This window comes from Notamacropus eugenii, chromosome 5 (assembly GCF_028372415.1).
Source record: "Notamacropus eugenii isolate mMacEug1 chromosome 5, mMacEug1.pri_v2, whole genome shotgun sequence".
Taxonomy (NCBI): domain Eukaryota; kingdom Metazoa; phylum Chordata; class Mammalia; order Diprotodontia; family Macropodidae; genus Notamacropus; species Notamacropus eugenii.
The window spans coordinates 48,038,500-48,065,804 of NC_092876.1; the positions used below are offsets into that span (position 1 = coordinate 48,038,500).

The 27,305-nt window shown below is 43.7% G+C and overlaps 1 protein-coding gene across 2 annotated transcripts in view; it reads right to left on the bottom strand.

Annotated features, from left to right (window-relative positions):
- Positions 1-279: 279 nt before the first annotated feature.
- GPR157 (G protein-coupled receptor 157) overlaps positions 280-27,305 on the bottom strand; it is a 36,400-nt gene continuing 9,374 nt past the window's right edge. The window contains exons 2-4 of one of the 2 annotated variants that reach the window (XM_072608783.1): positions 15,472-15,685; positions 2,656-2,850; positions 280-1,571 (exon numbers count right to left, since the gene is read on the bottom strand). In XM_072608783.1, the coding sequence (XP_072464884.1) occupies positions 1,380-1,571; positions 2,656-2,850; positions 15,472-15,685 (601 nt within the window). In that variant the 3' untranslated portion in view covers positions 280-1,379. The remainder of the gene's footprint in view (positions 1,572-2,655; positions 2,851-15,471; positions 15,686-27,305) is intronic. The other variant, XM_072608784.1, reaches the window with a different exon arrangement.

Below are 27,305 nucleotides of genomic sequence, written 5' to 3' on the forward strand. Positions count from 1 at the left end.
CGGTTGGAGAGGAAAGGGCAAAAAGAATTAGCAAGTCATTCATTCATCTGCTTCCACCCAAAAAGTCAGTGCAAATTAGCAAAAAAAACCCCCAGAAACCCAACACCAGAGGGGTTAATGAACCAGATCTCAATTGCCTAGAAAAAAGTGACTTTACTCTTCAAGTATTTTCTTGTAATACTATTTTCATAAAAGGGATGATAGAGGCCAGTAGGCTGTCTAGACAAGGGCTTCTTAACCCAGGGTCCAACCCACGCATAAATTTGGCGGGGGGCGGTATCTTTGAATTTGGAGGAGGAAAAAAAATAACATCTTTATTTTCACTTAACCTCTTATTGGAATTTAGCATTGCCTGCAATTACTTAAAACATTTTTCAGAAAAGAAGTCCATCACCTTCTCCAGGCTGCCCCAGGAGTCCACGACAGGCAGAAATTCGAAGAAACACCTCTTCTTTGCCTAGCTCTGGTCAGCACTTAGGGGTCTGAAGCCAAGTACCTGTGCCAGATGTAACCCACAGGAGACGCTAAGAGCAAGAACAGATTCAGGTGTCACCTGCAGACCCAAAGATGATCCACCCATGATTAGGGGGATTGATGAGCTGTGCCATGCAGGTTGTAGGTAGCAAACAACTCCTGCTCTCAGTTGGAATGTTCCCCATCAGACACTCTCAGCTGGGGTTTTGCTGCAATTAGGCACCCAGAAATTTCCTAGAAATATTTTGTCCATTCCTAGGTCGTTGGACACTTTGTGTAAACAGAGGCTTGACTTCTTCAAAGTTTCCTGTCATAGAGTGGAAAGTCTAAGATGGTTCTTGGGAATCATTTTGTTGGGGGGAGGGACTCCATTTACCATCAACTTCCTCTCTCCCATGCTGTCTGATAGAGGAGAGGCCTCCCAGCTCATAGAGGGGAGCACACAGCTTCAGAAAGATTGATGAACCCTGGCCTGGGAGTCGCTTCCTCCTTGGCCAATAACACTCATGCAGAATATCAAGTTGGTGAGACCCTGAGACTTGGTTTCCTTTTCTCCATCTACTGAGCTGTGTGTGTGTGTGTGCAGGTGCACTGCAGTTAGAAGCTCCCTGACCTCCCATGGGCAGGTCACATGGGAAAGCATTGCCCAAGAGTCCCAGGACACGGTGGAACTGGAGCATACACCCTCCACCCCCATGTTCGGGAACACAGACAAATGAAAACCTATAAGCGGCAAATATACACTCAATGTGCAACCCAATCCCCTGCCCAAAGTCACCACCCCCAGCGGGGACTCACTGCTCAAAAGGGGGAGGGGTGATCCAGGAAACCAGAAGCCACCCAAGGATTTAGGCAAGAAGAGGGCTGGGGTCAGAAACTGAGGTGTTCTGCAGATCAGCTGGGGTCTATTTAGAATGCTGTGACTCTTCTGTCCTTGAGGGCAAGGGGCCCCCATAATTGACATTGGAATTCTCCAGAGAGGGAGACAAGCGCTGGCAGCAGCAGCAGCAGAGAGAGAAGAGTCGGTCTCGGAAGGCCTGGGTACAGAGGACGAACATGATGCAGTTGGCACCTCCTTGGAATGTGTTCCCGATTCCCTGCCAGGGCAGAAGAAGAAAAGCATTCACTTGGGGCTCAGAAGGTGCCCTTCCAGATGTGGAGAGACCAGGACCTATCTGTTCCTTCCTCCCATCCCCAGAGTCCTGGGCCCTAGTGATAAGCTGGATTGGTAGTTCGAAAACCTGGGTTCAAATGCTACTTATTACCTGGGTGACTTTGGTCAAGTCTCTTACCCTCTCCAGGCCTTTAAGTTCCTCAACTGCAAAAATGAGGTGGTGCTGGTGGTTGTTTCACTTTTCATTTAGCTCCTTCTCTTTGTGACCCCATTTGGGGTTTTCTTGGCAAAGATATTGGAGTGATTTGTCATTTCCTTGTCCAGCTTATTTTACAGATGAGGAAATGGAGGCAAACAGGGCTAAGTTACTTTCCCAGGGTCACACAGCTAGTAAGTGCCTGAGTTCACATTTGAACTCAGGTCTTCCTGACTCCAAGCTTGGTGCTCTACCCACTGTACCACCTAGCTGCCTGGGAAAAGGAGAGGATTGGACTAAATGGCCTCTGAGGGATCCCATGATCCTTTCCATTCTCATCCCCCAAGCCCCAGAGTAGCCCTAAGTCTGTCCACAATGTCTTCCCAGGGGCTTCAGGAGATTAGGTTAACCCTTTCTAAAACGGACTTGCTCTCATCAACATATATCACCATCATCATCATCACCACTGACATTTCTATAATTGTGAGGTCTGCAGAGAAGGAAGGAGAGAAAAGGAGAAAAAGAAAAGGAGAGGAAATAGAGGAGAGGAGGGGAGGGGAAAGCAGGACAGGAAAAGGGAGGGGAGGGGAGGAGAGAAGAGAGGAAGAGAGGGGAAGAGAGGAGAGCGGGGAGGAGAGGAGCTCAACTCTCTATGCTCTTTTGGTGGGGGGAGGGGGAGGGGATGGATGGGACTTCCCCCTCCACAAGTACCCTTGGGGCAGGTCTGCGTATAACTGGGCTGGTAGCTCTTGGGGTCATTTCTGCCTTTCCAATTTTGGTGAGAGGACAGTGGGTCTGAATTCATGCATCCTGGGAACTTGCTCAGTTTGCATATGAGAGGCACCCCCCCCCCCCCACACCCTCCACTTACATGTAAGACCACTAGCACAGGAGTCTGCACAGCAGGGGAGTTGCAGAGAGTCAGGATGAATCGAACAGTGCTCCAGACCCGCAGGCAGATGAAGATGAGAGGGATGAGGATGAGCTTCTTATCGGCTACTGAGGTCCGGTGCTGACAAGCGTATGTCTCCGCCAGGAGAGGTCGGTACTCAGAGAGTGCAGCGTGCTGGGGACAGCAAAGACAGGCGTGTTCCTGGTCATAGAGACCTTCCTGGCCTCCCCCGCCTCCATGTTAGCATTCTCTCCCTCTTAAAATGAGTTGGTAAAGATTTGGTGTTTACCTAATCTTATACACATAAGAATGGAAACTCACTGAGGGCAGGGCTCTTCCATTTTTGGTGTCTAGCACGGTGTCCAGCACACAGGAAGTGTGAGATCAAGATTTGCCAAAGTGAATGAAGGAGACTGGAGGGAAGCAGAGTTGGGCTTCTGAGAACACCTACTCCTTCCCATAGCCTGGGAAGGCCTGTGGAAGGCATGTGGTGGCCTCCTCTACTGTCCCCCCAGAAAAGGAGCCACCCCTGTGTAACACCACATATTGGGCCCAGCCCCTAAGGAACAAGGAGCTGGAGGTCAGCCCAGCCTATGGTTGTGTAGGAAAACAGAACCGACCCTAATTAAGCTGTATCTGTTAGCCTGGGAACCATTGGAGGGTGACTGGAACAGAGGAAAGAACCGAGCTCCTTAAAGGCGGTCCGAATGTTTGATCTTTTTTTTTTTTTTTTTTTTTTTTGTCTTTCTCTCCCTAGGGCCTGGCACATAGGCAGTCCCTCTGCTCCCTGGGGGAGGCTGGGCTGGACTTCTTGAGTTCTAGAATCCTGGGCTCCTCTAAGGCTAAGCCAATCAGGTGTCTGAACTAAGTCTAGCACCAATATGGGGAGCCCCTGGGGAGGGGATGGCCTACCAAGCTGTCTAAGGAGGACTGAACTGATCCAGAAGGACAAACCAGAGCCAAATGGCATTGGGATAGGCATAGTGGCCCATGAGCTTCTGTACTTCCAGCCTGGGTGAGCCAGGGAGATCCAGTATTTGTCCCACCTGCCCCTCAAGGGCTTATTAATTAGCCAAGTGCCTAGCACATAGTAAGCACTTACTAAATAGTTCTTGATTGATTTCCAGGCTCAGCTACTGAGAGAAGGCATGCATCGGGAGTCAGAGGGTTTGGGTTCAAATCCAGCCTTTGCCACTTATTAACTCCATAACCCAGGGCAAGTCACTTCACTTCTGTGTCCTTACTGAGGAGAAGCTAGGACCCACTCTAACCTTGGACTTGGGTTCTGGTAAGCCTGGATTCAGGCCCACTATCCTCCTGCCAGAATTAGATGACCTCAATTTGAACTAGATGACCTCAAAGGTCGCTTCCGGTTCTAAATCTAGCCCTAAGGGAAGCTCCATCCCTGCCTTCCTCACAACTCTCCTACCTCAGCCACTCTTTGGGAGAGAGGTTTGGGGGAGCCCGATCTGTAGTCACTTCCTCCAATGCAAAGTAGCTCACCCCAAGTACAGCCCCAGCTGAGGAATCAGGACTAATGAGTCAGGCAGAATTTCAAAATGCATTAGACCAGGGGTAGGGAACCTGTGGCCTTAAGACCACATATTGGTTCTGAAAATTTGGATTCAGTCAAAAGGCCATACTTAAGGACCTAGAAGGCCACATGTGGCCTTATGGTCTCAGGTTCTCTACCCCTGCACTAGACTCTCATGCAAAACAGATTTTTGTGCCTGAGACATTTATTGCCCTAGACTCAGCATCACAAAGACCAAACTCTGCCACATATTTGGCTGTGTGATCCTAAGCAAGTCCCTTAACACCTCAGGTAGAAAGAGTTTTGCGGCCTCAAGTTCCCCAAGAGACCCCAATGGCACTGATTCATATGAAAAACTGCCTATGGGTCACTCTGTTGACTATTTCCAGGGTTTCCAGAAGGATACTTCCTGTAAGAGGCCAGACTGAAGCACCCCTGTGCCTCTCCTTCTGGGTGAGTTCTGATCCCAGGAAGACCCTCCTGAGGCTCCACCCAACACCCTGGAGGTCTTTCTCATCAACTCTGCTCTTAGCTCCCCAGCTGGGTGCAGGCCCTCCTTTCTCCCATCATGCAGTTCCTGGTTATATCTTTTTTATGCCACTTCCTGGGCAACCAGGAACATCTCTGGACTAATGAGTCAGACAGACCCTGACTTCCCATCAGAACACCTGATAGGAAGACCTCCCCATCACCGGCACATCTCCATTTTATTTGGACTCAGCGCCAGATCTTCATGGGGGTGGTGACAGTGGCGGCATCATCTTGATGGATTCCCAGGCTCAGCTACTGAGAGAAAGCAGTTTGGTACAGCTGTATCTGGAGTCACAGGCCCTGGGTTCAAATCCTGAGCAGAGGTCTTCTTGTTTTAGGTGTCACTGGATATTGATAATAAATGAATTATTGAACAGAGTTCTTTCATGTCATTATCTATTAAGGAATCTTGTATGATCTTAAAATGTGAGGGACTCATTGATGGAAAGGAATCTGTACGTGACTCTATTGTTTCCAAGAAACATTTCCGAAGCACCCTATACCAGAGGTGGGAAACTCGTAGCCTCAAGGTCACATGTGGCCTTTTAGGTCCTTGGGTGGGGCCTTTTGACTGAGTCCGTTTTACAGAACAAATCCTTTTATTAAGGGGATTTGTTCTGTGAGGTTTGGATTCAGTCAAAGGGCCACACTTCAAAACCTAGAGGGTCTCATGTGGCCTCCATCCTGCAGGCTCCCCACCTCTGAAAGGTGCCAAGTCCTTTACAAGGTATTAGGGAAAATGAAACAGATTCTGTCTCTACAAACTTACATTATATCCTGGACTTGACCCTACAGGACCACACATTCAACAAGCATTTTTTAACTAGTCACCATGTCCCAGGCACTGTCCTAAATGCTGGGGCTATAATGACAAAAATGAACTAGTCCCTATCCTAGCTTGTGTTCTATCAATGGGTAGTGACAGAGAATAACGTGGATGCAAATAAGCACATACCAATGATAAATTTTATATATATATATATATATATATATATATATATATATATATATATATATATATATATATATATATATATATATATATATATATATATATATATATATATATATATATATATATATATATATATATATATATATAAAACTATGATGCAAGGCAGCTAGGTTGTGCAGTGGATAGTGCACTGGATCTGGAACCTAGAAGACCTGAGTTCAAATCTGGCCTCAAACACTTCCTCCACAAGTCACTTAATAGCTGGTTGACTCAGTTTCCTTATCTGTAATATGAGGACACCTTCCTGGGTTGCTGTGAGGATCAAATGAGATAACATATGCAAAGTAAACCTTGCAATGTTAGCTATTGTTAGGGTTAGGAGGCGGGGTGCTAGACAGCTCAGTGGACAGAATGCTGGAAGATCTGAGTTCAAATCCGGTCTCAGACACTTCCTAGCTGTGTGACCTCGGGCAAGTCATTTAAGCTGTCTCCCCTCAGTTTCCTCATCTGTAAAATGAGCTGGAGAAGAAAACAGCAACTCAGTATCTTCACCAAGAAAACCCCAAATGGAGTCATGAAGAGCTGGATATGACTGAAATGGTTGACAATTGTTATTATTATACGCTTATATTATCATTATTATGAATCATATGTTTATATTTTCATTATTAGCCACAATGGCTAATATGTTTTATATATGTTTAATAATGTTTGCAAAACACTTTTCCACATGTTATTTCACTCAGCTCTCACAACAACCTTGTTAGGTTGGCCACACTTGATTCAACGGGGTCAAATACTTCTTTAAACAATCAGTAAATAACACACACAGGGTAATCTTGCATTCTCTGCACTTCTCAGTCAATTGCACGACTAAAGACAGTCCACAAAAATCCTTTCCTCTTCTCACAAAATTTTTAAAAAGTCAATAACACCGTTGGCACATGCACAGACCATTCTCAAAAGATTTTGGAGGAATGGAAAGAGATACTGACATCTCCTCTAGTCTTTGGGGGCCAATGACACCATCCACAATCTAGGCAATAGACATTTTTCTTCAGTCATGTTGACTTTCCAGCATGAATAGACATTTTGCGTAGTTATAGAACTCTTCTAGAAGGTTCCACCAACATGATTGTCTAGAGGACCTCCCTAACCATAGGGAAGTCCTCTTTAGTGTGGACTCTAAACTGTATCTTCCTGGTTTATGGCACAAACATACATCTCCCTGTTATATATCCTCTGAGATTTAGGATCTAAGAGCTGTTGAAGCTGTTATTTCTGTTGTTTTCTCTTGGATAATCTGCGTAGGTGGATAGACAGAAGATATGTTGGAAAAAAACCCTTTAGGGAAGTATTTTTCTCCACCAAATCAAATAATTTCTCATAATCAGCAAACATGAGGCACAACGGGATTTTATAGTCTTTTCATCTTTCAGTCAACTGTGAAATGGTAAGCGCTGTGACTCATTATTGAATATCGCTTTCAAAAGCCCTCTTGTCCCCTACAAATGACCTCACTGAGGATGTTTCTGTTTGTATATGAAAGACTTGCCTAAGAATTTTATAAAGGTGGGTGAGTAAATATAGAACTAGTTCTTGTTTTCTCAATTATACCCTTTTTTTTTTTTGCATTAACCATGTCTGAAATATTTTCCCCACACTATTGGTGTTTTCCTTCTCTTTAGTCCCTTAGTACCCTCACAACTATATTTTCTTCTGCAAAGATCTTTCTTATATATACTTTTCCCATTCCAGCTTGTTTTCCCATCCTTATTCTTTTCAGGGCTATTTCTACCGGCAAGTACATTTGGAAGTGAAGGCAGAGTCCATGTGTGGTGCTTCTACTTTTCTTGGTAGTAAAAGTAGTTGGCAGTCACTTTTGTAAAATTTTCCATTTTTCTTCTTGGAAAAATTGTCTTCCCTTCAATTTCATCCTTAAATGCCCTTAGGATTACTCTGCTTGCTGGAATTCTTGCCCCATTTTCTTTAGACTAGTTTAACCTTCCACTACCTCTCTCTTCTTGACTGTCTGCTCATAATCATCCATCATCCATCCTAATAAGACTTTATGGAGAGGTTGTCCTGGGCAGCCATTTGTCTCTGCTTGGGAAGGAAGTCAAATTTTTGTCAGGTGTAGTATTTGAATCCAAATCTTTACAATGTCAGGAGAAATTGAGAAAGGCCTTCTCACACTGGGTGGAACCCTTGCAGTGACCTTATGGAAGGATATGGACAAGAGTGGCATAGGATGGGCAGACAGGTTGAGAATTGTACTGTTGGAAGGAACTCCCAAGTCAATAAGATAATAATAAAATTAAACAATAATAATAGTGACTATATATTTAGAGCTGCCCTTTTCATGGTGGCAAAATATTGGAAACTAAGGGGATGTTCATCATTTGGGAATGGCTGGACAAGCTGTGGTATATGAATGTAATGGAATATGATTGTTCAATAAGAAATGATGAACAGAACGATTTCAGAAAATCCTGGAAAGACTTGTACAAACTGATGCAAAGTGAAATGAGCAGGACCATGAAAACATTGTATACAGTATCAGCAACATTGTGTCAGCAACATTGTGTGATGATCCATTATGAATGACTCAGCTCTTCTCAGCAACACAATGATCCAAGACATGTACAAAGGACTCACAAAGGAAAATGCTATCCACATCCAGATAAAGAGCTGATTGACTCTGAACGCAGATTGAAGCATATTTTTCCCATACTTTGTCCTTTCTCATGGTTTTTTTCCCTTTTGATTTTTTCTTCTTTCACAACTGTGACTAATATGGAAATATTTTTACATGATAGCACATGTATTAACTATATCAAACTGCCTATCATTTTCAGAAGAGGGCAAGGAGAAAAATTTGGAACTCAAATCTTGTAAAAATGAATGCTAAAAATTTTCTTGACATTCAACTGGGAAAAAAATAAAACTCTATAAAAAAGAAAAAATAAGGATGGCAAATAGCAGGCACTTATATGGCACTCTAATGTTTACAAAGGAATTTACATATGTTGTCTCATTTGATCCTTACAGTGTACTCCTATGGGGTAGGTACCATAATGGGGGAAAAAAGTCTTTAGTGCTTTCAAAAGTATGTTGTCACAATAGAGCTCAGAGAGGCAAGTGATAATTAACCCAGTTAAAAAGTGCCAGAGGTGGGATTTGAACCCAGTTCTTCTAACTTCAAATCTGGTATTCTAGCCAGGCAGTTGCCTCTCATATGCCTGATTAGAGCAATCAGAGCTCCTGTAATCAAGCTTGCAAATTCCATCCAGAGCTCAACAGGAAGCAGAGCTATGGACCAGGAATTCCAAAGACAGAAGAGTTACAAACTGCATTCAAAAGCCTTGAGTACAAGCCTTCACTGGGTAATGATGAATCGATGACTTTGGAGGGGGCTTTCTCTCCATTGATGGCGATCAGAGCCCTAAGTAAACGGCCTTCATGAGCTGGGCTTCCACGATTTCACCAGTCTGGGGAACTCCTGGTGCAGAAATGCTTTTGACTGATGGAATTTGACCATCATCTCCACCTTCAGGTTTCACAGTTTTCAGGGCACTGAAGTCTTCCCGACTGCAAGCCTGTCTCTGTCTCCATCTCTCTCCATCAGTGTTGTTTCCCTTCTCAGTACCTACCACAGTGCCTAGCAAATAGAAGGTAATGAAATCAATGGCACTTAATGAATTACTGGTGGTGGTGGTGGGTTTCAGCTAGGTGGAGACATGAATAGACTGCCAGAGTCCTGGAGTCAAGAAGATTCACCTTCATGAATTCAAATCTGGCTTCAGACACGTACTAGCTGTGTGACCCTGGGTAAGTCACTTCATCTTTTTTGTCTCAGTTTCCTTATCTGTAAAATGAACTGGAGAGGGAAATGGCAAACCCCTCCAATATCTCTGCCAAGAAAACCCCAAATGGGGTCACAAAGAATCAGAAACAACTGAAAACAAGTGAATAACAACAAATTAACTGACTTAGCTGCTAGGTATAATACTAATGACAACAGCTAGAATTTACATAGTGCCTTCAAATTTGCAAAGCACTTTACAAATATTACAACCTTGGGAAATCACAACAACCTTGGGAAGTAGATACTATTACCTTCATTTTATAGATGAGGAAACTGAGGCAAAGGAGGTTATGGGTCTTGCCCAGAATCATAGAGCTAGTAAGTGTATGAGGCTGGGTTTGAACTCAGGTCTTCCTGACTCCAGTTCCAGCATTTCATCCCCTATACATATCCCCACTTTATAAATGAGGAAATAAGAAACTCAAGATTACATGATTTGTATTTGTCAGAGGCCCTCTTGACTCCAGTGTTGACCCTCTCTCTATGATACCATGGGGCCATGGTACAGTAGAAAGAGAGTAGGGATTGGAGTCAGAAGGCCTGGGTTCAAATACTGACTCTTCCTCTTCCTATCTGACCTTGGGGGGAGAGTCAGTTCCTTTTCATGGGACCTCATTTTCCTCAACTATAAAATGGGGTTGTAGGGGTTGTAAATAACATTGAGGTCCCTTCCTGTTCCAAGTCTATGATTCTATGTTTCTGATGATTTTTCAGTCATGGAAATTCATGAAGGATCATGGGATCATAGATTCTAAGTTCACACAACTGGAAAAACTTTCTACCCATTGGGTAGCACAGACAAACCTCTCCAAAATCGGCTAAGCTTGCAGGTACATAACACAGTCCATGGCCAAACCCACATTCAAGACCCTTCTTCTGTTTTGAGAGCATGCATTCAGTCAGCACAGCCTTTGAGAATTCCCTATCCCATCTATTCCACAACAGGGCCCTGGAATGAGTTTGTAAAGGAGAAGCTTTTGATTTGTCCCATCCCTGGAATTTCTTTGGCATGAGGAACTCCCAGTATGGAAACTTCCTTCACTCTTGAGGATGGGCAAAATTGCCTGTAACAGCTACTCTTTTTTGAAAAAGATGTTTATTTTAAAAAATGATCAAGTATGTACATATGTATGTGTGTAAATATATAATACACACATACATATATATGTATGTACATATATGTATATGTGTATATATATACACACACATATATATGTATATATTCTCCTGGACCTACAGGAAAAATAAAAAGAAAGCCAAAATTCTTGTAACATACATATAATCAAGTAAAATAAATGTCATATTGGCCCCACCCCCAAACTGGGTCTCATTCTGCATATGAGCCTGAGGAAGGCTACATGCTTTATCACGGGTTTTCTAGAATCATGGTTGATCCTAAAGTGTTGATTAGAATTCTTAAGTCTTTCCAAATTGTTATAATGTTAATGTAGACTCTTCTTCAGAGAGTGGTCCTGGTCACTAAGAGGTTGAGTGACTTGCCCAGGGTCACTCAAACAGCATGAGTCAGTGGTGAGGGCTGAACTCAGGCCTTCATGATGTCAGTCATCATTTTATCATCTATCATGTCACTTCTTTTTAGGAAGAAAATGTTTAGGAGAGGAAGAAAAATACAGTCAAAAACTCTAGGTATGTGTCCTTAGGGTGCCCTGGGTGTCCCCTTGAAGCATGCCAGTGTGGGCCAGCAGCAGGAAGGTGAAGCGTGGTCATCTTCCACGTTCAAGCAGAAGGTCTTAATTCTCAAAAAGAGCAGAGCACAGCCTGGAATGCTCTAGTCTGAAATACTGGACACTGATTAAGTTTTCTGATGGCCACAGACAGCTGCAGAGAGTCCTATCAAACAAGACTGCTGAGCTCGGAGTACTCGGAACCGGAGAACTGGCATGGGCCACAGAAGTCACTGGCCTGAATCCCAATCTGAGGCAGGGCTTCTGGGACAGCATCCCCTGTCTGACCCGTGATCATCCAGCCCCTCCTGTAAAGCCCACCAGGGACAGAGGACTCACTACCTTTCCAGGCAATCCATTCCAATCTGGGGTAGTTGTTAAGAATCCAGTTGTTTGGAATTGTCTCCTGGGTTGAATGGAAATCTGTCTGTCTGCAATTTTCACCTGTTGCTCCTATTTCTGCCCTCTGGGACCAAGTAAAACAAGATGAATCCCTCTTCCATATGAAGGCACACCCAGTTCTTGAAGACAGTTATTGTGTTCTCCTTGAGTATCCAGTTACCCCCTTCCTCCTTCTCCTCTTCCTCTCTCTCCTCACAATCTGCAAAGGTCATTACATGCCTCATTTTCCTCATCTGTAAAATGAGGGAGTTGGACTCGGTGATCTCTGAGGCCCCTTTCCAGGTCTAAACACTATGACACTATAATCCTATGGTCATATCTTTTGAGGCTGACAACCACTAGAAGCTACATTTATTTTTTACCCTCCCTCCCATTTTACAGATGAAAAAACTCAGGGTTCAAGAAGTGAGGTGAGTTGCCCAGCTAGTACATGTCAGAGATGGGGGTTGAACTCAGATATTTTTGACTTCAACCTCAGCCCCCTTGATCCCTTCATGGACTTGAGTCCCATCTGCATCCCTCCTGAAATATCCCAGAACCAGATACAATACACAAGATGTCGTCTGACCAGGACAGAACAGTGAAACCTCCTCACTCTCATTCTAGGGACCATATGTCTAACAAAGGACCGGTGTTCCTAAGGCACAGGTCTGACCACATTACTTAGTCACCCTATTCTCCTCATCTTTAGGACCCCAAACAAATACCTTTTCAGGCTTTTTCTTTAATGAGCTTTCAATTTCAATGACTCCCAATGAGAAGACTTCCTCCCCTAAGGCAGATCAGCAACTTATCATCACCTTATAGCATTAGAGAACTGCTCAGGAAACTTAGAGGTTAAGTGACTTGTCCAGGCTCACACAGCAGATATGTATAGAGGGAGGGACTGAAATCAGACTTGCCTGGTTGGGAGGCCAGTTTGATTCCACTGGCACAGAGACTCCTTAGGGGAGACTAATCCCTCTACCTGAGCAGGGCAGCCCCTTAGCTACATCACAGGGTCTCACAGAGTGGCTCAAAGCACTTAGCCATTACCTGGAAATGGAGGCGCCCTTCTTTTTTCACCTCTGCTTCTCAGATCCTTATTTTCTTTCAAGGCTCAGCTCAAGTGCCACCATCTCTATAAAGTCTTTGATGGACAAAGACTGTTATATGCCCATTATATGCACGTTGGTGTGGTCAAGTCCTTTCAGTCATATCCAACTCTCTTGTGACCACATTTGCGGTTTTCTTGGCAGATACACTGCCAAGTATCATTTCCTTCTCTAGCTCATTTGACAGATGAGGAAACTGAAGCAAACAGGATCACATGACTTATCCAGGGTCACACAGCCAGTAAGTGTCTAAGGCCAGATCTGAACTCAAGAGATGAGTCTTCCTGCCTCCAGGTCTGGAAATTTATCCACTGTACCACCTAGCAGCCCTGCATGTAGCAGGTGCTTAATAAAAAATATTTAATTGAGTCTGTGCATCAAAATCTTCCCACTGATTTTTTGAACTCCCATGAAGGACTTTAAATTCCTCTCTATTAAGTTTCATATTTTAATCTTCAACCTACATAGGTGGAATCCCATTTCTGTTTCCAATGAATGCACCATCTCTCTTAGCTTCCTATTCTCTGCTAATCTGATAAGCAGGACATCCATGTTTAAAACAGATGTAAGAAACCCATTGGATTTTTTTCTTTTTGGAGTCATTGGGGTTAGTGACTTGCCTAGGGTCACACAGTTAGTAAACGTCTGAGGTCAGATTTGAACTCAGGTCCTCTTGACTCTAGGGTGAGTGCTTAATCCATTGCACCGCCTAGCTGCCCCTCCCATTGGATTCTGAACTCCAAACTTAAGTCACCAAGATTTGTGAGCCTCTTACTGGAAACTGTCTCATAAGCTTTCAAGACTGGAAACCTTTGTCCAAAACCTATAAACTTGTGGGGGCAGAGGCCAGAACTCTAACCTCTCCCTTTCACAGCTTGAGCTTAGCTGGGTTTTAGATCCAGAAGATTGCAAGACTGGTGGGATGGAAAAACACAATGACTTTTTTTTAGAAGGTTCAGAGACCTTTTAGGGAGCATGATTAATGATTACATGGCTTTAAAAAAAAAGTCTACCATTGATCATCAAGTGTTAGAGCTACGCCCTGGGAGGAATTGGGTTTTTTTCCCCACAAATGATCAGAACATTTTACATTTCTTCCCAGCTAATCTTGCCAGTTTTTCCTTCTCACAACGATCAAAAGAAATCTTCCTAATTATTTCTCATGTCATTCTCTAGCCCACAAACTTTCTATAACTCCCTGCAGCCTGTAGATTAAAACACAAAACTTCTCAGCCTGATGTTTAAAGCCGTACACAGTCTGTCTCTGCCCTACCTTTCCAGTCTTATTTCACATGACTTCTCTTCACACCCTCGACCTTCCAGCTAAACAAGATTCCTAGTAATAACTTTCTAATATCATCCTGCCATCTCCCTCCAGGCCTAGAACACACCCTTGCTTCACCTCTGTTGGCTGAAGTCTTTTTCCTTCAGGTCTCAAGACAGATGTTGCTTCCTCCACGAAGGAAGCCTACCCTGATCCCTCCAATGGAAAGTACTGTCTCCATCCTGAAGAATTCTGGGGACACGTCATCTGGCTCTCTCCTTGGCCCTCACCATCTACCCTGTATCATCCTTGTCTGTGGACATGTCACAGCAACGCTAATAACTAGTATTTATAGCAAGCTTTGAGGTCTGCAAAGCTCTAGACATATTATTATCATATCTCCCAGTAGACTGTAAGCCCTTTGAGCAGGGGCCACTTTTTTTTCATCTTTATAGTTCCCCCCTCTTCTTACATATATGAGCCTTCTCCTGTCCTATTCCCCCCACTCCCACTTGCTCCTCTCTTCCTTGTCAAATTACCTTGTGTTTACATTTGTACACACGTCTATGGGTACATATTATTTCCTCTTTCAGAGTACTAGGCCCTTGGGAGCTGTTCAATTTTCATCACTGTATGCCTACTGCCTAAGACAAGGGCTGGCAATCAACAAGCATTTATCAATGAATTACTTTAAGGCACTAAACTAAATGCCAAAAAAGAAAAAGAAAAAACAGCAGGTGATGAGCAAGGTGCATTTATTAAGCACTTACTGTGTGCCAGGCACTGTGTTAAGTGCTAGACAGACAAGGAAAAAGCAAAAATAGCAGGTGACTAAGAAGTGCATTTATTAAGCAATTACTGTGTGCCAGGCACTGTGCTAAGCACTAGACAGACAAGGAAAAAGAAAAAACAGCAGGTGATTAGCAAGGTGCATTTATTAAGCACTTACTGTGTGCCAGGCACTATGTTAAGTGCTAGACAGACAAGGAAAAAGCAAAAACAGTAGGTGACTAAAAAGTGCATTTATTAAGCAATTACTGTGTGCCAGGCACTGTGCTAAGCACTAGACAGACAAGGAAAAAGCAAAAACAGTAGGTGACTAAGAAATGCATTTATTAAACACTTGCTGTATGCCAGGCACCGTGCTAAGTGCTAAAGACAAAAATTAAAAACCTACAACAGGAAGTAAGTGCTTAATAAATGTCTGCTCACTGATTCCTTCTGCCTTTCCAAGCCATTCCCATGGGATTCCGCTGCTTGCTGACTTAACTGCACCCCAAACCATGAACACACACCTTTGCCTTCCCTTCACCCTGTTAAACCAAGACCCCACTCCTCACCCCGACAGCCCCTTCCACAGCAGCTGCATGGAGCACTGGGGAGCCTGAGAGGGTGTGCATGGTCCTAGGCTAGCCATAGTCCCCCTGACCAGGGACCCTCAGTGACAAGGCCGGGGACCTACCGCCCTGCTGATGTGCTTCCTGATGAGAATGTAGAGCACAGGAAGCACCAGGTAGGCCAGCATCTCCCAGAGCTTCCCCGCCAGCAGCATCCACAGCAGCCGGTCTTCGACCTCAATGTTGACCCAGCACCAGCCCACAGACACGTCAGAGGCGTCATAGCCGATCTTCTTCAGAGCAACAGCAGTTGCAGTGATTGCCAGCGGGACGCCCCAGCTTCGGAGGAAAACACAGAAATGAATGCACGCCAGGACTGTTGACTTGGGGCTTCAGGTCATTCAGCCAGTTAACAAGCATTCATCGAGCAAAGACCACGTGCTAAAGGCTGGCGGTACAAAGAAAGGCAAGACCCTTGCCTGCCCTGGAGAAGTTTAATGACAGAGATAATGTGTATATAGGCGTATGCACAGGTAATAAAGAACCTCAAATACCAACTGGAATTTTGATTTGATTCTGGAAAGAATGGGGAACCTCCTATTAAGTAAAAGGAGACAAAGTCAGATTTACTTCTTAGGAAGGTCACCTGGATTGGGATGGGGAGAGACCTGAGGCAGGGAGATCAGCCAGTAGATTATTTCAATAGTTCAGGTGTGAGGAGATGAGGGTCTGCACAAGGGTGTGGGCTGTCTGAGTGATGAGAAGGGGAGGGCACACTCAAGAGACTGTAAAGGTGGAAATGGCAAGATTGGATACCATATTGGAGAGGTAGGGTGAGCTGAATGAAAAGACCAAGAGGACACTGAGTTTTTGAGCCTGACTCTATGGGAAGGTAGTGGTAACAGGAAAGTAACAGGAACCAGTAATAATAGTTCCTAGGAAAACAAACAAAAACCCAATAATAAGCATAAACTGAGTCACGGGAAAGCTGGGAAGAGAGGATTGGATGAGTGAGTGGGTGAAGATAATAAGCGCAGTTTGCTTTCTTTTTTTAAAAATTTACTTACTTTAAATTTTTTAATATTTGTTTTAAATATTTTATTTAAAAATTTTAAATATTTATTTTAGATTTAAATATTTTATTTTTAAATTTTAAATGTTTATTGTAAATTTTAAATATTTTCTTTTAAAAATATTTATTCCATTAAATTTAATAAGCTCAGTTTTGGGCAAGTGAATTTGAAAAGGGTCATCCCAAGGTCATTTAGGACAACCTTCACCCCCTTCCCCCCACACAGATTAGACAATGGAGGCTCAGAGAGTCTGAGTGTCCAGCCCAAGTTCACAACACAGACAGCAAAAAGCCTAAGCAAGGACCTGACCAGAGGGCTGCTGATTCTAAGTCCAGCAAAGGTCCAAGAAGTAGAGAAGTGACAGAAATCATTGGATCCTAGATCTGAAGGTAGAAGGTACCCACCTGACATCCCTCTTTAGTCCAAACCCCTAAATTTACAGATAAGGAAACTGAGGCTCAGAGAGGTTGGGTGACTTGCCCAGGGTCACACAGCTAGTCAATGTCTAAGGCAGGACTCAAAACCAAGGCTTCCTGACTCCAAGACCAGCACTCTGCCTGCTGCCCTGCCTCCAATGACTCCAGTCGCCCTCCTCCCATCCACTGACCTTTCCTTGTTGCCAAGTGCTAGAGCTAGATTTGGAACTCATTGTGGCAAGCCATACCCCAGACTCCTCCAGCCCAAACTTGAACCCCCTGGCTCTGAGTCATGAACATCTACCTATTTTACCCAGCCCTGGGCCCACCAGGCAACTGCCCAGCCACTTCTAAGTCACACTGCCCATCTCCTGCCTGGCCCTCCCAGCCCACTTTTCAACTCTGGCTCCCTGTGGGCGTTTTCTTCCCTTTTAAGAATATACAACACTTGAATTCATAACCCTAGGATCTAGTGCAGTGCCCCTACACATGATATGACAATATTATTGTTGTTATATGATAATATTATTATAGTAGGTGCCTAATCAATGCTCTTTCATCCATTCATTCTGGAAGGGTTTGTCAGCATATCCCAAGTCCTGGCAGCTCCAACCAAGCTATCCATCTCTTTCTTTCTCTTTCTTTCTTTTTTCTTTCTTTCTTTCTCTTTCTTTCTTTTTTCTTTCTTCCTTTCTCTTTCCCTCTCTCTCTCTCATCTATGCTCTCCCCCTTTCTGTCTCTCCCTTCCTCCCTTCCTGTCTCTCTGTTTCTCCCTTCTTTTCTTTGTCTATTTCTCTCCCCTCCGCCCTCTGTCTTTCTCTCCCTTTTCTCTGTTTGTCTCTCCTTTCCTCTTCCCCTCCCTGTCTCTCTCTCCCTCTCTGTTTCTCTCCTCTGTTCTCTCTCTCCCTATTTCCTTTTTTTCTATTTCTCTCCCCTCCTCCATCTACTTCTCTCTCTTTTCTCTCTCTCTCCCTGTCTATCTTTTTCTCCTCTTCCCTCTCCCAGAATGCTTAGCATTCTAGACTCCACCTCTGACACAAGCCCTGTCTTGATTCCCCCAGGTCTAAGTGATCTCTCCATCTTGAAATTACTTTGTATAATAAAATTCAGAGTGTGAGCTCTTAGGCAGCAGGGACTAGTTTTGGCCGTTTTTTGGTATCCATAGCTCTTACCACAGTGCCTGGAGCACCAGTAGGCACTTAATAAATGTTGGTTGACTTGATTGATAAGATCATAGGCTCAGAGCTAATCAGAGACCTCTGATGTCACACAGTCCTTCATTTAACATCTCTTTTTGCACCTTACATCTATAAAATCTTTTCATTTTACAGATGAGGAAACTGAGGCCCAGGGAAGATAAAAAAACTTAGGATCATAGACTACAGATCTAGAACTGGGATCATGGAGGCCTTCTAGTATATTTGACAGATGAAGAAACTGAGGCACAGAGAGGTTAAGGGTCTTACTCAAGGTCACACAAGTGGTACATTCCAGAGCTGGGATTCAAACCCAGTTCCTCTGAATCCAGATCCTCTCTTCCACACTCCCACCTTCTTCGTTCATTCCTTTGTATAAAGTTTTGTATTTCTCTGTGTAAAGGCCTTGTTTCCCCAGGAAAAAATAAACTCCTTTAAGGCTGGGAATTTTCTTTTTGACTTTTTATCCCCAGCCCTTAGACCAGCATTAAGTATACAATATGTGCTTAATACATGCTGGTGCAGATACCGATAGTAATAACTAGCGTTTGTACACTGCCTACTATGTGCCAGGGAAAGACTCAAATATCTCATCTCATTTGATCCTCACAATATCCCTGGGAAGCGGATGCTATTATTATCCCCATTTTACAGGTGAGAAAACTGAGGCAGAGAAAGATTAAGTAACTTGCCCAGGGTCACTCAGCTGATAAGTGTCTGAGGCAGGATTTGAACTCAGGTCTTCCTGACTTCAGGCCCAGTCTCTTTAAATTAAACCCTGTTTGGCAGTCTGGGAAAGCCTTTTGATCCCTACTCAGAATAATGTTTTTAAATGCATAGAATAAAACACATAGGACTACAAAGGAAAGTAATTATATTGAAATAAAGATGTAATTTTTCCCCATCCATGTTCAAGGACTCCCCAAATCTTACCCCAAGTTAAGAAGCCCTGCTTTATACACTTCCCCCACTTTTGGGGTGTTGGCCATTCCTTTTTCTCCTCACCTCCAATTTCCCATAACCATTCCTAGGGTTGGTGGTCACTATCAGAAGGATGGAAAGGGGAATGGCCCTTACCCAGTGGGTCAAGGGACAGCGGTGTCCTACACACCATGGGCATCTCAGAAAACACTGAGTGACAAGGCCAGAAACAATCTAATACAAAAATGTTGCACAAAGAGCCACATTTACAAGGATCTGGTGAGAGTGGGGCTGGGGAGGGCTCCAGGGAGGGGAAGCCACATACTTGGCTAATCCTAATTCTGCAGATTTCATCCCTGGGAACAATGAATGCTCATTGTTCCCTCTCAAGGAGAGAGGGACAGGATGTGGGAGAAAGGGGGAGTGATTCCCCGGTGGAAGGAGGTCACACAGGCATGGCTTTAGAGCTAGAGGAGCAAGTTTTCTAAGGAGACTGTGAAAAAGGCAGATGGAGAAGGGATAGGGGTGGAGGGGGCGGGCACAGCAGATCAGCGGCAGGGCTGGGTCTGGGAGTCAGTCAACAAACACTGACTAAGCAGTAAATGTGCCACTAGGCACTGTGCTGAGCACAAGGGTACAGAGAAAGGAAAAACAGAGTCCCTGCCCACAGAGACCTTACACTCCAGTAAGGGAGATCCTACACACCCAACTCTATACATGCAAGATACAAGCAATATGAAAGAAAGCTCATCTCTGAGGCAAGTCTGGGGTCAAATAAGGCCTCCTGCGCTCATCAGCTGTGTGACTCCGGGCAAGGCACTGAATCACTGTCTGTTTCCTCATCTGTAAAATGGGAATAATAACAGCCCCTACCTCTCAGGGTTGTTGTGAGCATCAAATGAGGTAATAATGGTAAAGCATTTAGCACAGTGCCTGGTATACAGTAGGCATTTAATAAATCCTTTTCCCTTCCTTTTCTTCCTTTTCCTTTCATTCCTTCCTTCCTTTTTTCCTTTCTCCTTTTCTTCTTTCCTTTTTCATTTTTTCCTTTCTTTTCTCCCTTTTTTCTTTCTTTTTTCCTTTTCTTTCTTCTTTTCCTTCACTTTATTTCTTTCCTGCCTTTTGTTCCTTCTTTTTCTTTCTTTCTCCCTTTTTTCTTTCCTTTCTTCTCATCTTCCTTTTCTTTCTTTCCTTCCTTTCTTCTGTCTTTACTTTTCCAACAAGTGGTCATAAAATTTCATATCATTAATTGCCTACTACATGACAGGTGCTGGGTTTACAAAGACAACTTGATCTGGGAAGATCAAGATCAGCCTCTTTGTGGTCAGTCATTTCAGTCGTTTCTGACTCTCTGTGACCCCCTCTGGGATTTTCTTGACAAAGATACTAGAGTGGTTTACCATTTCCTTCTGCAGCTCATTTGACACAGCAGGAAGTTGAGGCAGACAAGGTTAAGTGAGTTGCCCTGGGTCACATAGCTCATAAGTATTTGAGGCCAGATCTGAATTTTCTGACTCCAGGCCGGGAGCTCTATCCACTGTACCACCTAGCCACCATCTTTAACCTTGAAGGAAGTTGAGATATATGAGGTGGAGGTAGGGAGGCAGGGAGTTCTAGGCATCAGAGATAGTTTGGAGAGATGCCTGGAGGCCCACAGGGAATGTCTTGTGTAGAAAAGAGGCAAGGAGATTGGTGTGGCTCGAACAGATTGAAGATGAAGGATGGGATGGTGGAGTAAGTCTGGAAGGCCAAACTGGAGAAGCCTGGCAAAGGCCTGACATGCCAAACAGAGGACTATGTGTCTCATCCCAGGCTCCTTAGGTAAGGGAGTGACCAGGTCAGTCCTGAGCTTTCAATTCAGCAGTCAGAGGGAGGAGAGGCTGTTAAGGCCAGTCCTGGAGGCCCAAGGGGTACCTGTAGTTCTCCTCCTCCTCGAGGTCAAGAACTGGATAAGAATTCCAGTGTCAGATTGTCCCAAGATAAACAACCCCCTCTTTACAGCAATGAGTGAGTTTAGTCTCCTGAGTCCATCTGACAAGCACTTGTTGGTCAAATTAAACCTCATAGCTTGGGTAGACTCTGCTTCTAAAAGAGCATGGACACCTCCCGAGCCGATGCCTCATCAGGGTGGGTCCGGGCAGTCCCTGACACACACGGGGCTCATCTCTCATGGACACAGCCTCATGGAGTGGGCTGGGGTCACCTCTACCTCATTGCTCCAGCTCCCAGAGAGCGGGGACGTTCCAAGGCCAGGGGACATTCTTCTTCTGATCTCATCTCTGTCACTTAGAATATGACCTTAAGCAGATCACCTCCAATCTCCAATTTCCTCAAACGTCCAATGCAAGGTAGAGGAAGGGGAAAATATAAATTAGCCTCTTTCATTCTATAATCCTGGAATCACAATGCCTGTGTGACCTTTGGCAAGACACTTCACTCCTGGGTGTCAGTTTCCTTCTCTGTAAAATGAGGCCTTTGGACTAGATGTGGTCCCTTCCAACTCTAGATCTAGGACCTCAAGAACTCGGAGCTCACTTTTTCTTAAGCTGTCCAAGACTCCTCTCCTCTTCCAACGTGCCTCAGAAAGAATCCCCAACTTTCCTGGCAAGAAGCATTTTTAAAAATTAATTCCCCTAAAGGCAGAAAGATAACCTATGGAGCCTATCTGTACATACATTTTGGACAGACGCTGAAAATGGACATTGAGCTGGACTCAAAAGGGAGCAGGGAGGACATCAAGCTAGATGGCCTCTGGGAAACCGTCAACAATGCTTTCAATGACCCTCCCCAAAAGGTTCATTCCTTTCTTTACCACTATTCTCCAGGGTGGGGGTATGAGTGGGAGCTAAGGAACCTAGCAATCTCTAAAGAATGAACATTTAGGATTCTTCTATAAAAGACTAATGTGAAAAATGTGTTTAATAGGAATGTATACGTACAGCCTATATCAGATTGCACACTGTCTTTGGGAAAGGGAAACGGAGGGAGAGAGAAAAATTTAAACTTATAGAAGTGAATGCTGAAAACTAAAAATAAATTAACTTAAAAAAATGAAGACCTTAGGATTGCCCAAAGGGTAATGGAAAAGTGTATGGTGAGCGTAAGCCAGCTGTAACTCATTTACAAAGAAAGATTTACAAAGGGAGGGTGCAAGGAAGTAATACCAGAGCAACACCATTACTCCAGGTGTGTGGTTGGGCTAGTCACTCAACTCTCACGAGTGGTTTCCACATCCCCCTCTGTAAAATGAAGGGGTTCGACCTCTAAGGGTCTGTCCAGATTTATCTCTATAATGCTATACGTGTCTGTGGGCCTCAGTTCCTTCATCTGTAAAATGAGGGAATTGGACTATGTGGCCACTGAAGTCACTTCCATCTCTAAATCCATGATTCGCCATTATATGAATGAAAAAGAAACCTCCAAGTGAAATATGAAATGGAGATAGCAAGGAATTGGACAGAAAGGAAAGTCCCTTCCAAGAAAAGACAAAATCTGCAGAGGAATTTGACAAGCTTCAACATAACCACTAAAATCAAATCAAACAAACAAAAAACCCAAGGAGGAAGGAACCCATGACACTACAATTCTTAAATATCCATGAGGTGTAGCATTTTTGTCCCCATTTGACTGATGGAGGAGACTCAAGGCTACGTTGCTTCTAAGGGGCAGAATCTAGATTCAAATCCAGATCTTTTAACTCCCAGTCTTGAGCTCTTTCCCCTGGAGGGGGCATCCTCTCTATAATAATTCCCACTGATACACTGATGTCTCATCTGAGAAACCCTGTTGGACTCAGTCTAGAAGAGCTGGGAAAAATCCTGCCTCTGAGACTTACTGTTTGAAATACAAGTCGGTACCTTCCTCTCTGACATGGAACTTTCTGAAAAAGGGTTTGCTAATGACAACAGTAACACACCCTAAAGCTGGGAGACAGCAGGAGCCCCCACCCTGACATTCACATAATGAATACTACCAGCTTTAAACTTTTTTGATGACAGCAGCCAGCACATTCTCACCTTCATTTTCACAACCCAGGTGATTTCTCACAATTATTCTCCCTCTTCAGAGATGGGCTCAGCAGTGGATGAGAAAATTAGAGACCTGTCAGATTAGATAAACCAATTGAGCCTGACCTACTGGTCTGGGCTCTTTTTTTCTGAAGGTCTTAGGATAAACTGGCCCAGTTAATGAGAAAGCAGAGGATCCAAGATATAAGAGGACAGTGCAGCTAGCAGTATGCTCAACTTGAACTGAATTCAAATCCCAATTCTGCCTCTACAACCTTAAGCAAGTCACTTCTCTAGGCATTGGTTTCCTCATCTGCAAAAGGAGGAAAGTTAAACTAGAATCATCCCTTCTTAAACTGTGGGTCATAAGTCCATATGGGGCTGTGACCCACAGTTTAAGAAGCACTGAAGGGGTCATGAGTGGAAAAAGCTTAAGAAGCCCTGAACTAGATGACCTCTAAGGTCCCTTTCAGTTCTAAATCCATCTAAGAACGAGAAGCAGGATTTGAATCCAGGTCTTTGGTCAACTCTGCACTTGTCCCATTGCATTTGCGCTGCCTGTGATCATAACTCTGTCTCTAGGTCTCAGTTTCCTTATCTATAAAATGTCCATGCTGTACTCGGTGATCCTGAAGGTCCCATGATCTTAGTCCAACTTTTAATTCTGTCCCTTCTTCATCTCTAAGAATATGGGTCTAAAGATCTGGAAAACAAAGTTTTGGGGAATGGTTAAAAAAACAACAACTATGTTATATGAATGTGACCAGAATATTCCTGTGAAGGAAGAAATGTACACGAGGAAATCAGAGAAGCGGGCAAAGACTTTTAAGAACAGATGAAGGGCAAAGTAAACAAAACCAGGAGAACAAGGGGAAAATGGAAATGAGTAGATCTCTAAAAGGAAGCTAAACTATGAGTGACTGAGAAAACAAAAATGGTTCCCCAGGATGCCTCAGCAGAGAGGCATAGCAGAATTCAGCATGCAATGAGGTCAATGTGATGCGTATTTTTGCTTAACTGGTTTTGATAACGAAGAAGGATTCCATTTGGGGCAAGTGGTAAATTTAGAAATGATAAAAGGCACCAATGAGTTCATGGCATTTTTTAAAATGCTATTTTAGTAGCCAAATTCTTCAGAATCAGAGATCTTTAGAGTTGGCAGACATGGAAGAAGCCATCAACAAGGACAAAGCCCAATAGAACAGAGCCGAGCAAGCTATTAACTCAATTCTATCTCAGACACCGAAAGAAACACAATACCAGTGCCAGCTGACCCCTTGCAACTCCACCAGTGAATGACAAACACCAAAGCTAAGCTCCAGATATCAGCTAAAAAGCCAGAACTCAAATGAACACACTTGAACCTTGCTCCCCATCGAACAGTTCAAACAGAGGGACAATTTATTTGGGGAACACTGGGAGAGTATGTTTTTGTGTGTGCTAATATTTGCTTTTTTTTTTTTTTTTTTTTTTGATGTTAACTCCTTTTGCTGATGAAGAGATGTTTTCTCCCTACTAATCATGTGGGTCTATGGAAAGCTGATTCCAAGGAAAAGAGCCCCAACTCAGGGATGGCAACCATGCCAGGCTCAGCACTTCCTCCAGTGGGAAATGACTAATTAGCATTGCCATGTCCTGCAGTCATAATCATACAAAGACTTCTGAGGACTGGTGCTGCTGGGACAGAGAAGAGAATACACAAAGGAAATGGGATGGCACCAATCACTCCAGGATGGAATGCTTCACCAATACAGACGCAACTTTGCTAACCCCACTCTGATTCTTGTCCACCTTATTTTAAGAATTCTTCTTCATAGAGCGTCTACTCACCATGAGGGTGGCCTTTGTTCCTGTTTGGAAGGTACTGAAGGGTCACTTTGATGTCCGCCTACTCTTGGTCACATGACTCACTCACCTCCTTTTCTGATCTAGGGAAACCCTTACAAACAAATAGACCCTCCCTGCCTAAGTTAATTAGTCCCTTGAAGACAATCCAGTTTTGGGCAAATAACTTAGTGGAATTCCTAGGGTGTTGCCCCTTCACATAAAAGCTCAGTGTCTCAGGCTGAGTAATACCATGCTATCCGAGAAGTGACCTTGTCCTTACAAACTCGTCTTGCATCAGAGGTACAGAGATCAACACAACCAAACATTAACAATAACAAATAGTAAAAGTAATAGATCACTCACACTCATTTCTGTTTGTCAAATGCTTTTCTTACAACAAACCAGCACCCTGCACTGTGCTTGGCACATAGTAGGTGCTTTATAAATGTTTATTGATTCATTGAAGAAAATAAATTCGATAGAGCTCCTGATACAGTCCTCCTAGCCACCTAACCACCAGTTCCGGTACACAGTGGGTGAGGGAATGAAAGATACATTTTTAAAATATACATATCTACATACACATCTATACATAAATATTCCTTGTACTAGAAATGTGTATGTATATATATATACACACTATATATTTAGTATTCTTATACTAGAAATATATATACCTACACATATATATGTATATATACACACAAATACACACACACACACATATATTCCTTGTATTAGAAATGTATGTGTGTGTATATGTACCCTATATTTAGTATTCTTGTACTAGAAATATATGTGTGTGTGCATATATATTTCTAGTACAAGGAATATTTCCATACAACCCTCAAAGAAAACTGTGCCTTCTCTAAACTGCTTATCTCATCACCCTTTGATGGATGGCTGCAAGTCAGGAAGATTCATTTTTCTGAGTTCAAATCCAGCCTCAGACACTCACTAGTTATGTGACCCTGGGCAAGTCACTTAACTGTTTGCCTCCATTTCCTCATCCACAAAATGAACCAGAGAAAGAAATGACGAACCACTCCAGTATCTTTGCCAAGAAAACTCCAAATGGAGTCATGAAGAGCTGAAAATGACTGAAAAAGCCAAACAACAATTACAACAAATCACCCTTTGAAATGATGCATTTATTAAGTGCCTACTGTGTTCTAAGCACTGTGCTGAGCACTGGAATAAGAGCAGGTGAGCTTAGTTAAAACATTAGGAGGACTAGGTTCTAAGGTAAGAATTTGCTGAAAGGGAACATTGCTAAACCAGCAGATGGGGTGCAGGAGGAATCTTCCTTCTGGGAGATTTGAAAAAGATTGATTCTCCTCTGCCTGAGATAGTAGAAGGATGGCAGAGTAGGGGACGGAGGGGCTCTCAGAGGCCACCTGGCCAACTGTCATTCAGTCAGTCGATGAACATTTATAAAGCACCTACTGTTTGCCCAGTGTTGTACCAAGCACTAGGGATACAAAAAGAGTCCCTGCCCTCAAGACACTCATAAACAAAGGGAAATTTAATGGTCTACACCAGGGGTGGGGGACCTGCAGCCTCAAGGCCACATGTGGCCCTCTAGGTCCTCAAGTGGAGCCCTTTGACTCCTGACCACACTTGAGGACCTAGAGGGCCATATGTAGTCACAGGTTCCTCATCCCTGGTCTACACTCCTCCTCATTTTACAGATGAGGGAACTGTGGCCTGGGACAGTGGGGTGCAGAGGAAAGAACGCTGAACTCAGGGACACAGGATCCAAGTCCAAACCTTGACTCTTACTTATTACCTGTGAAACCTTGGGAAAGTCACCATCTCTCTAAGCCTCAGTTTCTTCATCTGTAAAATGAGGGGAAGAGGACTCACGACTTCTGAAGTCCCTTACAGCTTTAAATCTATGACACTGTGACCATATTGGCTGTGTGACCTTGGGCAGGTCACTACCCCTCTGGACCTCACTTTCCTCATCCCATTTCCCAGGGTGATTGTGAGTTTCAAATGAGATCGTGTCCCAGAAAACACTCTGCAAAGTTGAAAGCATTGTGGAAATAGCCGTTATTATATTATTATTATTACAAAAAGGAGCTGGGGGGTAGCCCTTAGCAACCAAGTGACTGGTGCAATATCTAGGTCAACAAAAAAGGAAACCTGTCCAGCTGGTTTTTCCTTAATTCCCTTGTCCTGTTTTCCAGGAGAGATAAATCCATCTAAGTACCAAGGGCAGACAAAGCTGGACACATAAATTTTCCCAACTAAACTCAGCCTGGAGCAGAGGTCATTCACTGCGTAAGTCTGCAGGGTGGGTTTGTATGTGTGCCTAATCAGATCTGAACAGACAAGCTGGACAATACGCTAATCTCTCACAGTTGGAAAAGGGAAGTTCAGTAGAGTATTCTCCTTCCCCCTCTCCTTTTTTTTTTTTTTTTTTTATCCTTCTGACTGATTTTCCTAAGCAAGAAAAATTCCTCGAGAGTCCCTGCTGAGGAGAAATATCAACAGTGCTTGAACCAAGGAGTTTT